The 13,138-nt window shown below is 40.4% G+C and overlaps 1 protein-coding gene across 1 annotated transcript in view; it reads right to left on the bottom strand.

The window, feature by feature from the left end:
• Window positions 1-9,659, bottom strand: part of LOC140730338 (lutropin-choriogonadotropic hormone receptor-like) — a 126,721-nt gene extending 117,062 nt beyond the window's left edge. Inside the window, exon 1 of the mRNA XM_073050617.1 lies at window positions 9,422-9,659. Within this exon, the coding sequence (XP_072906718.1) occupies window positions 9,422-9,597 (176 nt within the window). The 5' untranslated portion in view covers window positions 9,598-9,659. The remainder of the gene's footprint in view (window positions 1-9,421) is intronic.
• Between the last annotated feature and the right edge of the window lie 3,479 nt (window positions 9,660-13,138).

The following is a 13,138-nucleotide window of genomic DNA, read 5'->3' as shown; positions in this document are numbered from 1 at the left end:
TAATAATAATTGAAAATGATGAGCTCGTTGAGATGTCGGTAATCACCAGGTGGGCAGCAACCACCATCAGACTTAGGAACCATATGGGGGGCTGAAGACCAGCAGCAATTAAACAGGCATACAATGGCATGTCTTTCCATGTTTGCAAATTCATCCTTCACAGTTGCCAGCTTTTCTGGGTCCGGTCTATGTGTGTGGGCATAGACTGGTGGGCCAGTTGTGGAAATGTGGTGCCCAACCCTATGTTAGATAACTAATGGAAAATTTGGGTTTGGTGAGTTTTTGGAAGTTGCCCGGCAGCCAAGTAGGCATCCCTGGCAGCTGAAACCCACAGTGTTCACAGACTTCTGATGTCCTGATGCACTGGCACTGTTAAAGCTGTAAGGCAGTCAGCATTTCCTAGTGTTCATACCAAAGTGAGCGTAGTAAAAGCACAGACTTGAGATTATCCGTTTTGCTGCCACGAATGTGCTTATGTTGGAGGCCTTGCTGACTGGGCCTACTGAAGCAAGAAAAGGAGGAGGAATGATGCACGGTTGCTTAGCTGAGTGTAGACTATCAGACATTTTAACAAGCTCCCTCTTGTCCTTCATGGGTGCATTAGCAAGGGCAATGTGAACTTAATCATGCATTTGCTGCATGAAGAATTCTTTAAAAATAAAACAAGGATGGTGATTTCCCAGGAGAAACAGTATGTGGTCCATTACCTCCGATGACCTAACATCCTCGAGGCCGGGCCAGGAGAGTAACTGATGGGGTGCTCAGAGTCCGCTAGTCCAAAAGTCTGTAAAAAGCAAGTTTTCAGTGAACGGTATTTATCGTGTTCAGTCAGACACTCTAGTAGACGCTGCACTCTTGCAGCATGGAGTTGCTGAGTGATGCTACCACATAGTAAAATTTGGTGTTGTCGACAAAGATTTCTTGCAGTGCAATTTGGGCCTTGGCTTGTACAAACAAAGCGATGGCATTTTGCTCCCAAGGGTCTGTGTTGGCCGACATCTCCAATAACTCTGCAATTATCCTACAGCATTGGGGTCACCAAGGCAGTTTTTTGCAAATAAAATGGCAAAAACTGGCATGAGCCATTTTATGTTTAAGAAAAACAATAACAGCTCATTTACTGTACTCCAAACCCTGAACACAACACATGGTAACCAAGCTCCACGTAAGTACGTCATCATGTCAGACCAACCTGTAAAAGTGAACCTCAATCCAATATCAGTGGTTAGCAATTATATACGTTTCTACCAATTACATTACCCTGCAGGGAAATAAGAATAGAAGAGGATACGAAGATAGAATTGGGAGTTAAAATTAACAATGTGAGAAAGTTATACTAGTTTTTGCCTGGTCAGACCACTTAGGAATTGGAATTAATAGTGGCAAAGTGAAATTATATTGAAATGGATTGTAACTCATTTATGACTAATGGCAGTCTAATACAATGGAGATGGTTGTGGAATAATGTTATGAATACAAGGTCAGAACAACAGAATAATTCTGTAAAACAAAAGGACATCAAATTTCCAACTTTCAGGTTCCTTTGATCTTTCTTGGCAAGCTTTAATTTTTATCTGGCATGGTGCTATAGGGTTAAATTGTGAGGCCTGGATAACAATCAACAAACGCAAAAGCTCCACTGATCTGGATTCATTCCTGACTTCTGGTGCTGGCTGTATGGGGTTTGCACACTTTTCCTGGAATTGTTTGTGTGTCCTGGATGTGCTGGTTTCCTCACATATCCCATAATCGTCCATGTTTTTAGGTAACTTACCATTCTAATTGTTCCTGACACGTAGGCATCTGGTTACACAAATGGAGGGGTTGGAGGGAAGAGAATTGACTGGAATGTGGCAAAAATAGACTGTATAAAAAATAAATGGGAGAATGAGACAGATGGGATTGCTCTGTGAGTTGACATGGACACAATGGGCCAAATGGCTTCAATTTATTTAGAAGTATGGAAATATAGATGTAGTTTTTTCCTCACAGATATTACCGTAGATTCCGTACTACAGAGCGCACCTGATTAAAAGCCGCAGGCTCTAATTTTAGAAAGAAAATCAATTTTGTACTTGTACAAGCTGCACCAGATTTTAAGCCGCAGGTGTCCCACGTTGTAATATGAGATATTTACACAGAAAGATATTACACGTGAGGATTTTTTAACTTTTAATTAAATCCGTATGGTAACATAAACAAATACATATTGCAAATGCTTTTTTTCGAACCGTGCCTGTAACACGGCTACTTTTAAATATACATACGTATCGGTAACACACAAATTACGTTGCGTATACTTTTTTACTGAACAGTGCACGAACAACATTCCAATATCTCCTAACGACTGGTAAAAAAATATATACTGCAGCCTACCAGGAAAAGTTATTGATCGCCTTTAACTTAAAAGCAGCGTTCTCGCGCGGGTCTAATGCGCTCGACCCCACCTTTCCGTTTATCGCAAACCGGTATTTTCCCCACAAGACGCGGCGAAACCGGATGTGACGTCATAGCATCCCGGGATGTAGTACAGAAAACAAATATACTTAAAACACTTCTAACTTTAACTAGAAAATACTAACAAATGAATTACTAAGTGAAAATATTATAAACTAAATAACTGCCATAAAGGCAGCACAATGCTTTTCTTCGAGTTTTTTCCATGTTGATGAGGGTGAGTACAAATGACTGATTTACAATAATTTAATTGTGAAAGTGCGCTTGATTTATCGTACAATTTCATTGGACCTCTGTGAACTACTCATCAATTTTATTGGTCTACTGTTACGAGGCAAAATGTTTTTGGCGGCATGAAAAAAAACCATGCATTAGCCGCACCGTAGTAAAGGCCGCAGTGTTCAAAGCTGTTCAAAGCGTGGGAAAAAAGTAGCAGCTTATAATCCGGAATTTACGGTAATCTAGATGAAAGAGTCACTGAAATGCTAGGGGAACATAATCCTCTCCAAAAACAAAATCACTTCTCCCCATGTACAGCTCTGACTATACAAGGTTTGGAAGTAACCAAAATGAAGAATCTTTATTTTCCAGATGTAATTCTCTCTGATTAGCATAAAACTTGCTAAGTAGAACAAACAAAATTATATTTGGTACTGGCTTACTAATCTCAACAATATATACTCGTAATCAGATCTAAACTGACCACTTCCACTCTGGGGACAAGTTTGTCATTTATGTAACAGAATCTTCCCTCCAAAGTTTGTTATTTTAGGTGGAACTGAAATAATTGCAAATGTGATCTGCATTCATCAATCACACACAACCATACAACAAAAGTCATTACACTGACCCTGTATCAGAAATTACAAGGTCTTTGCAGTTCTGTTAGAAAAGCAGGATATCCTCGTTTCTGGAACAGTTACCATTCCCTGAATTCCTAAACAGTTCTTCACACTGTTAGAGAAATCACAGCAGTAGACAAATGAAAAAAAATTCCACATGAAGCTAATAAACTTAGAGCTTATAATTCTGTTAATTTCCGTGTTTAAAAAAAAAATCAGACTTAGTTTAAAAGCAATAACCCCAAAAAGTAATTTCAAGCAAGCACAGACCAGGTCCAAAGACCCATCCACTGGAAGCACAGGATAGAAATGTGGACATATATTAAGCATATATTGAATGGTATAATGGTGATGCATCATAAAAATGGGGTTCAATTTATTCCTTCTAATTAAAGGCTTGACTGCTGCGAGAGTTAGACATGAAATATTGTAAATAATGCTGACAATGTAAGATTAGAGAAAAAGCAAAAGGTATGATACATTTCTGACACTCATCAATATGTGAAAGATCCGTTTCTTAAGTAGGTACAATATATTGAATGGTCATTCACGGCCCAAGTAAAGATGAACCTGTCTCATCAAGTCTATTACTTGCTCAGCCCATGTATAACATTGAACAAACATAAAAAGAATATAGATCTGTCATATATGTTTTAATCAGGATAATCAGAGAAAACCCAAGATCAGTGTAACAAAAGGGAAACTGCTAGGAACACCCAGCACATCAAGTAGCATCTGTGGGGAGAGAAACAGAGTTAACATTTGAGGTCAAAGACTTTCTATCAAATTAAAGTTAAAGTCTGTCCTGAGCCTTATAGGCTCATCAGGTCTATGCTTATCTCCGGTCTCCATGGCGTGAAGCAACTGAGAGTACAAGACTCCACCCCGCCCCCCCCCCCCCCACCGGATAGGACGCCAGTCTATCACAAGGTACTTTCTTTCAAAATGGACAGAAATACAAAATGAAATAAACTGACAGAGAGACAGAAAAAACGTATCAGAAAGACACAGTGAACTGAGTAGTAGCATTGTTGACAAGGAGCTGAAAGGGTTTGTCTGGAGGAAATGTAAATAGAAGGAGATAAATCAAATCTTGAGATAGCAGGAAGAAAGCAAACAAATTGAAGGCTGGATGTGAGACTGGAATTTCTGAAACAGTTGGAAAAAAATCATGTTTAGCCCTTAAGACTATAGCATGCCAAGTTAAAAGTTCTCAGACTTGTAATTCTTTGCTCAGTCTTTGAGCAGTGTGGAGGAGAAAGAGATAAGTCAACATGAGAATGGTTTGTATGACTATACTGACAGACAACTAAAAGTTCAGGATCATCCTGACATTCAAACAGATGTTCTCAGAGTGGCCACCATTTGCCTTCTCCACCACACAGAAACATAATAAACAGGAATAAATACAAATTGCTGCTTCTCTGGGACCAATGGAAGGAATATAAAACAGCATATTTACATCACCTGTGAGTCTGTTGGGGTCATATACTGTAACCAGTACTCTCAGTGTGGCCGCTGTATATTGGTGAGACCTGACGTAAATTGGGAGACCGCTTCACCAAGCACCTAAGCTCTGTCCACCAGTAAAAGCAGAATCTCACAGTGGTCACCCAATTCCACTTCCCATTCCCATTCCAATACATCTACCCATGGTCATGAGGAGGCCACACTCAGGTTGGAGGAACAACACCTTATATTCCATCTGGGTAGCCTCCAATCTGATGGCATGAACATCAATTGCTCGAACTTCTGGTAATGCCACCGCCCTTCACCATTCCCCACCCCTTCTCCCTCTCTCACCTTATCTCCTTGCCTGCCCATTGCCTCCCTCTGGTGCTCCTCCCACTTTTCTTTCTTCCATGGCCTTCACTCCTCTCCTATCTGACTCTCCCTTCTCCAGCCCTGTATCTCTTTCACCAATCAACCTCCCAGCTGCTTTCTTCACCCCTTCCTCTCCCAGTTTCACCAGTCACCTTGTGTTTCTCCCCCACTTTTAACTCTATGCTTCATCTTTTTCTTCATCAGTCCTGCTGAAGGGCCTCAGCCTGAAAGATCAACTGTACTCCTTTCCATAGATGCTGCCTGTCTTGCTGAGTTCCTTCAGCATTTTATGTCTGTTATTTACATCACCTGCTATTGCATGGAATGGTAGCAGGAGAAAATGGAAGATTGTGTTAGGAAAAGGTGATTTGGAATGCTGAAGGGGATGGAATGGGTAATGTATGGCTGTTTGGCTTCAGGATCAAGTGTGATTGGCAACCTGTTATTTTTATCACTTGTCTGTTCCCAGCAGCACACTATCAGATTAATTTTTATTTCCCAGTTTAGGTGGCTAAACAATAGCAGAAGAGCAAGTTATTATTGGATGAGGTGCAATGCAAAGTGGACAGGGAAGAAGGTTATCTAAGATTGCAATGGGAGCTAGATCACCAGGAAAGGAATATAAGATGGAATTTAACTCTGACAATTACAAAACAATGCATTTTGGGAAATTAAATCCAGGCCAAGATGTACAGTGAATGGGAGATTGTTATTGAACAGAAAGATCTTGAGGTACAAGTACGCTATTCCCCAAAAGTAGGGTAGACAAGGTAATGGCATTAAGTTCAAGAATTAGAACCTTATAGTTATAGAAAACTGTGAATGGTGTATTTGTGTATTGAACGAAGTCGGCCAATGGAATTAAAGATATATGTTACATAGGCTAGAGAGAAGTGTGTTGCCCAGAATGGAAGGTTCCAGTTATAAGGAGAGGATGAATAGGCTGGATCTGTTTACTGAGGGGTGACTTATATACCGGCTTATAAAAGTATGAGAAACATAGATATTCACAGACTTTTTCGCCGTGGTAAAGTCTGAAGTGAGAGGGCATAAGTTTAATATGAGAAGGGAAAGATTTAAAGGATATGTGAGGGACAGGTTTTCCACACAATGACAGTGGGTATATGGAATGAGCTGCCAGAGGTGGTAGTTTAAAAAAATATTTTGACAGGTACGATGAGAGTAAAAATGAACGGCAACAATGGCAAGCATGTGGAATGAACTGCCAGCAGAATTTCAACATTTAAGAGAAGTTTGGGTAAGTACATTGATGGCAGGAATGGAGAGGACTATGGCCCAGGTGCAGGCTGATGGGACAAGGCGGAATAATAGCTAGAAACATAGAAATCTACAGCAATTTACAGGCCCTTCAACCCACAATGTTGTGTCGACCATGCAACCTACTCCAGAAACTGCCTAGAATTTCCCTACTGCATAGTCCTCTATTTTTCTAAGTTCCATGTACCTATCAAAGAGTCTCTTAAAAGACCCTGTTGTATCTGCCTCTATCATCTTCACTGGCAGTGCATTCCACACACCCACCACTCGCTGTGTGGAAAAAATTACCTCTGACATCCCCGTTGTACCTACTTCCAAGCACCTTAAAGCTATGCCCCCTCGTGTTAGCCATTTCAGGACTGGGAAAAAGCCTCTGGCTATCCACACATTCGATGCCTCTTATCATCTTATACACCATTATCAGGTCACATCTCATCCTCCGTCACTCCAAGGAGAAAAGGCCAAGTTCACTCAATGTATTCTCATAAGGCATGCTCTTCAATCCAATCAACATCCTTGTAATTCTCCTCTGCACTCTATCTATAGTATCTTCATCCTCCCTGTAATGTGACCAGAGCTGAACACAGTACTCCAAGTGCGATCTAACTAAGGTCTTATATAGCTGTAACATTATCTCATAGTTCTTGAACTCAATCCTACAGCTGATGAAGGCCACCACACCATACGCCTTCTTAGCAATACTGTCAACCTGAATAGCAGCTTTGAGTGTCCTAAGGACACAGACCCCAAGATTTCACTGATCCTTCCCACTGCTAAGGGTTTTACCGTTAATATTATATTCTGTCTTCAAATTTGACCTCCTGAAATGAACCACTTCACACTTATCTGGGCTGAACTCCACCTGACATTTCTCAGCCTAGTTCTGCATCCTATCAATGTCCCAACTATAACCTCTGACAACCCTCCAGACTAACCTCAACACCCCCAACTTTTGTGTCATCAGCAAACTTACTAACCCTCCCTTCTACTTCCTCATCCAGGTCATTTATAAAAATCGCAAAGTAGTGGGGTCCCAGAACAGATGCCTGCAAAACACCACTGGTCACCGTCCTCTGTGAAGAATACATACCATCAACCACCCTTTGCTTTCTGTGGGCAAGCCAATTCTGGATCCACGAAGCAAGGTCTCCTTGGATCCCATGTCTCAATACTTTCTGAATAAGCCTTGCACTGTGCTTACTGAAATCCATAAACACTAATCCACTGCTCAGCCTTCATCAACGTGTTTTGTTATATCCTCAAAGAATTCAATCAGTTCTTAAGGCATGCCCGCCCTTGACAAAGCCACGCTGACTATTCCTAATCAGATTATGTCTCTCCAAATGCTCATAAATCCTGCCTCTCAGGATCTTTCCTAACAACTTGCCCACCACTGATGTAAGACTCATTGGTCTATAATTTCCTGGGTTATCTCTACTCCCTTTCTTGAATAAGGGAACAACATTTGCAATCTTCCAATCCTCTGGTATTTCTCCCGTCCCTACTGATGATGCAAAGATCATTGCCAGAGGCTCAGCAATCTCCTCCCTTGCTTCCCACAGTGGCTTGGGTATATCTCATCCGGTCCCAGCAACTTATCAAACTTAACACCTTTCAAAAACTCCAACACATACTCTTTCTTAATGTCTATACACTCAAGCATTTCAGTCCACTGTAAGTCACCCCCACAATTGCCAAGGTCCTTTTCACTGGTGAATACTGAAGCAAGATATTCATTAAGTACCTCCACTACCTCCTCCAGCTCCATGCACACATTTCCACTATCACTCCTGATTGATCCTATTCTCACACGGCTCATCCTCTTGCTCTTCACATACTTGTAGAGTGCCTTGGGGTTTTCCTTAATCCTGCTTGCTAAATCCTTCTCATGGCCCCTTCTAGCTCTCCTAATTTCATTCTTGAGCTCCTTCCTGGTTCCCTTGTAATTTTCTAGAGCTCTAACAGTACCTAGTTTCTTGAGTTCAGCACAAACTAGATGAACCGCAGGGCCTGTTGCTGTACTGTAGAAAGATAAAGATTTAGGATGGATATGAGCCAAATGCAGACAAAGGGGACTTGCTAAGGTAAGCAACTAGTTGGCATAGATGAATTGGGCTGAAGGGCTGTTTCTGTGCTGTATACCTCTATGAATCTCCACGAATCAACCAAAAATCAGAAAGAGTTTCAGAAGAAGGATACACAGTATGCAATAGGAAACTGATTAATCTAGGGTCAGATACACAAATCTTGAGATGTGCAAAAGAAAATTTGCTGCTGTGCTTTTTTCTGGAAGGCAGAAAGTGGAAAATTAGTTATGTTAATGCAGCACAAAATAATAATTAAATTATTATGGTGTCCTTGTTGGCTACATTGAAGCGTGATCTGCTGAGACAAGGTTAGAAATTTGGAGTCAGTCTAACTAGAAGATTAAGAAAAAAATAATAAAGGATACATGAAATTAAGGTTTCTAGCTCTATAACAATCGCAGAAGTTTTTAGTGCTCTTGTAGTACATGACTGACAAGTATGTGGTGATGCTTTTGGGAAAAAAAGGGGATGAGAAGCAGAAGATATTTTCTAAAGCAGGAGGTTTCGACGTTTTTGATTAAGTGACTGACAACACGGAGGACTGCTGCGAGATTTACAAATAGCACATCTCTGCACTGATTCAGAATTTAACAATAGAAAGACTCCTTCCAAAAAGCCCCAGCCTGGACCAATATTGTAAGCAGGCAATAATGCACCATTGTTCAGAACACACTTTGTGTGGTTATGATTCCACGATTTTAGTTTACGAAATAAGTTTTGGCCTCTTAAATAATCCTTCGAAAGTAAAAATAAACAGTTGTGAACTGACTTTATTTGGTATTACACTTATACAATAGGAAATTAGGCATTTAGTAAATCTAAATTTTGGATAGTATACTTCTCATTCATAATTATCAATTAAACCCACGAAAAATTAGCCCTTATAAGCAATTCCGTTTAAAGAAAACAAGAAGTAAGAAAGCAATTACTTACAGACTAGAACAGCTGCGTACAACCGCAGCTGGAACACCGGCTGCTGTTTCTTTGGTGCATTTTACAAACTGAGTGGAACAGCGACAGATCTTGGGGCAGTGATAAGTTTGCAGGCAGGAGTGATGGAAAATATTCCAACTTATCAAGAAGGCCAGTCGAATGGCTGAAGGGGCCATCTGGGACTTGAATTAACTGTGTTGGTTTGTTTGCACTTCCACCTGACGTGCGGCTGTGTGCTTCCTTGAATCAGGAATGCCCTGCAGTGCTTAGTCCCCGCTTACTGCTAAGGCGCGCGCTCGGAGCGGGTCGGCCAGGCGCCGCTTCGATTACCTGGCGCTGCTGCTTGCTCGCGCGGGGCCCGTCGCTCACGCGCGCTCGGAGTGCGTCGTCCAGGCGCCGCTTCGATTACCTGGCGCTGCTGCTTGCTCGCGCGGGGCCCGTCGCTCACGCGCGCAGCACCCGCTCACGTTCCGCTGAACAACGATGTCGACCTGCTCAGTGTGTGAATGGAAAGGGGTTGCACGCGTCTTCACTCTTGCACTATTGAAACTTGTTTTTTTTTAAAAAAATAAACAAGTCTTCAGGAGTCCTGAAGAACTGTCTCGGCCCGAAACGTCTACTCATTTTCTATAGATGCTGCCTGTCCTGCTTAGTTCCTAAAACATTTTGCTTGCGTTGATTTTTTTTTAATATAGGTCGGCACTTTGTCCAGAGACAACAATGAATATTTGTCGTTCAAGGCAGTTAACTATTGACATTTTAACATTAATTTGGAGCAAAGCAAGCATGAAGGGATTCAAACAAGTTCCATTGAATTTAGAATGAAACTCAGTGTTGAATCAAAATTTTATTTTTAAACCTTTTTAAAATCATTTCCAAGATGCTCTGGTTTCTTCAACTGCATCACCTTGTAGAGGCTCTGAAGTCGAAGTGAATCCCACAGCTTTTGATTGTGAAGTTCGAAGGTTTAAAACCAGTAACCAAGAAGTAAGAAAAGAGATACTTTTAAACTTAAGTGTTTTGCTCAGCGGAGAACGCGGAGTCCCATTGTGTGGAGTAGAGATAGAAAACCTGCATCCTTAGGCGGGAGAATGCTATTGGGACTGAATCCAGGAAGCCCATTTTAGTAAGAATGCCATGAAAATAAGAATTCAAAGGCTTCAGTTGAAATTATATATAAATATGAGTGGAATGGATCTTTGGAGTGGAGATTGTTAATGGACATGAAGATGTAGGTTAATTTTACTACCTTGGATTGGATTAGATGGTGAATTACCACCAACTTTAGGAGTCCGACAGGAATGCACTGACGACGTTTTATCAGGCTCTAACAATAGATTTTTATTTTATCGTTCCCACCCACAGTGGGTAAATTTGCTGAAATGGGACAGCTAGGAAATTAGCCTGGTGAGTTCATTTGAAGGGAAAATAATGGCTGTGAAGGAGGAAAGTAAATTCAAGATTGTTTAATGTCATTTCCAGTACACAAGAGTAGAAGAAAACAAAATAATTGTTACACCAGATTCAGTACAGCACAAAAGAAAACACAATAAGATAAAGAACACAAATCTAAATAGATAAGATAGCTTGTATGTATGATTGTATGTCCATAAATTGATTAAACTTAATTAATTTTTTGTGTGTTGGGGATGGTTGGGGATTTGGTGCTACTACCACTGTCCTTTTCTGTGAGTGAGGGGTTTGGGGATTATTAAGAGGATCATTGATTGTTTTTATGGCTTTTTTTTTTGCTGCAACAAGGGGTTTATTTTCTGATCTATGAATTTTGTTTATTTTTTTCATGTCAGTTGGGGGGGGGTAGTTAATGTCTTTTTTTTTTCATCAACACCCAAGGTCTTTTTGTATTTCATGGCTATGTGGAGGAGACAAATATCAGAATTGTATACTTTGACAATAAAATGAACCTCTGAATTGACACTAGGCATGAGAGTGTCTGTATATATGGTGACTCTGACAGGAAATGATTAAGTAGTGGTGGTGGGCCCTTGGGTGGATCAGCCTTACAGCTTAGGGATAGTTTTTGAGTTTGATGGTCCTGTAATAGATGCTACATGGGATCTGATGGGAGTGACGGGATACATCCGGACGGGAGGAGCAAACAGTCCATGAGCAGGGTGGGTGGGATCCTTCATGACATTGCTGGCCCTTTTCCAGCACCTTTCTGCGCCAGTCCTCGATGGCGGGTCCTTGACTACCTGTTGCAGAACCTTCCTGTCTGCCATGATGCAGGTCAGAAATATTAAGTTAATTGAGATTGTTTTGAATGTAGTTAAATATATTCCATTCCTTACCTATTCTCAAGTATTACACAGGGAGGGAGAAAAGAGAATATTTGAGTAGGGGTTTGCTATTGGCAAACAGACAAACTTGAGAGTTCAGGTTGACAACAGCATGGATATCATTTTTAATGCCAACTGTTTTTTTCCATTTGTTCACTCCTTCATTCTCAGCCCTGTTTTGCAACCTACCAGATCCCAGTCCTTTAGGAACCAGTATCCTGAGTGCATTCATCATGGGAGAAACAGCGAGCTGACAGACATTACCCGAACCTAACCGTGAATATTCTGATGAAATCTGCATTAGACTATTCAAGATTCTAGATTGTTTTCTGCCATTTGTAAATATACAGGTATAAAGGAGAGTGAAATTATTTTTACTCCACAATACGCCCAAAGAATACAATAAGAACACATAAGATTTTATATATAATATATAGATTTATTGTACATAAAGTGACACTAGGTACAGGAGTATCTGTACATAAGGTGATTGGCAGGAAATGATAACGTAGTGATGGTGGGTAGGTTAATAGGGTGGAGGTGTTGATCAGCCTGATGGCTTGAAGGAAGGACCTGTTTTTGAGTCTGGTAATCCTGGCTTACACTCTTCCTTGATGGGAGTAGGACAAGCAGTGCGTTAGCAGGGTGGGTGGTTAAAGTCATATATACTGACGCATAGTGCATTTAGATTGGCAGAACTGGGCAATGGACCTTTAGTTTCAACTTTATAGATTTCTCCCTGAAATTAATGTTGCAAGGTTGATTCAAAGCACCTTTAAAACATACTGGTTTGAGGGTAGGAACATGCACAGACAACTTTCTGGAAGTTTTCATGAAGCATCCCCGGAAAGAGATCAAAATATTTTAGAAGCAACCATTACTTCTGATTTTCTGCTGATTCATTTTCAGGTGACTTGAAGGAACCCAAGTTAGTTTGGACACAATTTAACAATTTATGACTTAATCATGAGAAAGCAACATGTCAAATAATTTTGATTTGCTATTAACTTTTGTATAGATCTAGGAACTGTTAGTATAGATCAATTAGGAAATAATCTGTTCCTATGTTGTTAGTTTATTTCATAAACCAGAAAGATTATGTAATTTTCTTCAGTTAGAAGAGTCCATTATATTGCATTATTGATTCTGACCGTAATGCAGTAGAGGAGCAAAATTTAAGTACCATACAAAGTAGAAGTTAACTTTAGGAATTTATTGAAGAGAAGCTTTACATGAACAATGTATTAATAATAATCAATCTGTTCTTTTGAGGCACTTTGGAGGAGGAGCATCAGGAATGTCTGCCTGAGAGATTAAAGGTACAAAAGGAATAATTTTACTGCTTCTTGAAACTTAGTCATTAATGGAGATTAGAAGAAAAGTAGAGCTTTTTTTCAATGGTAATGGATTAACACAT

This window comes from Hemitrygon akajei, chromosome 7 (assembly GCF_048418815.1).
Source record: "Hemitrygon akajei chromosome 7, sHemAka1.3, whole genome shotgun sequence".
In the NCBI taxonomy this organism is placed as follows: Eukaryota; Metazoa; Chordata; class Chondrichthyes; order Myliobatiformes; family Dasyatidae; genus Hemitrygon; species Hemitrygon akajei.
The sequence above is the reverse complement of the archived record's forward strand: the minus strand, read 5'-3'. Positions and strand labels throughout refer to the sequence as shown.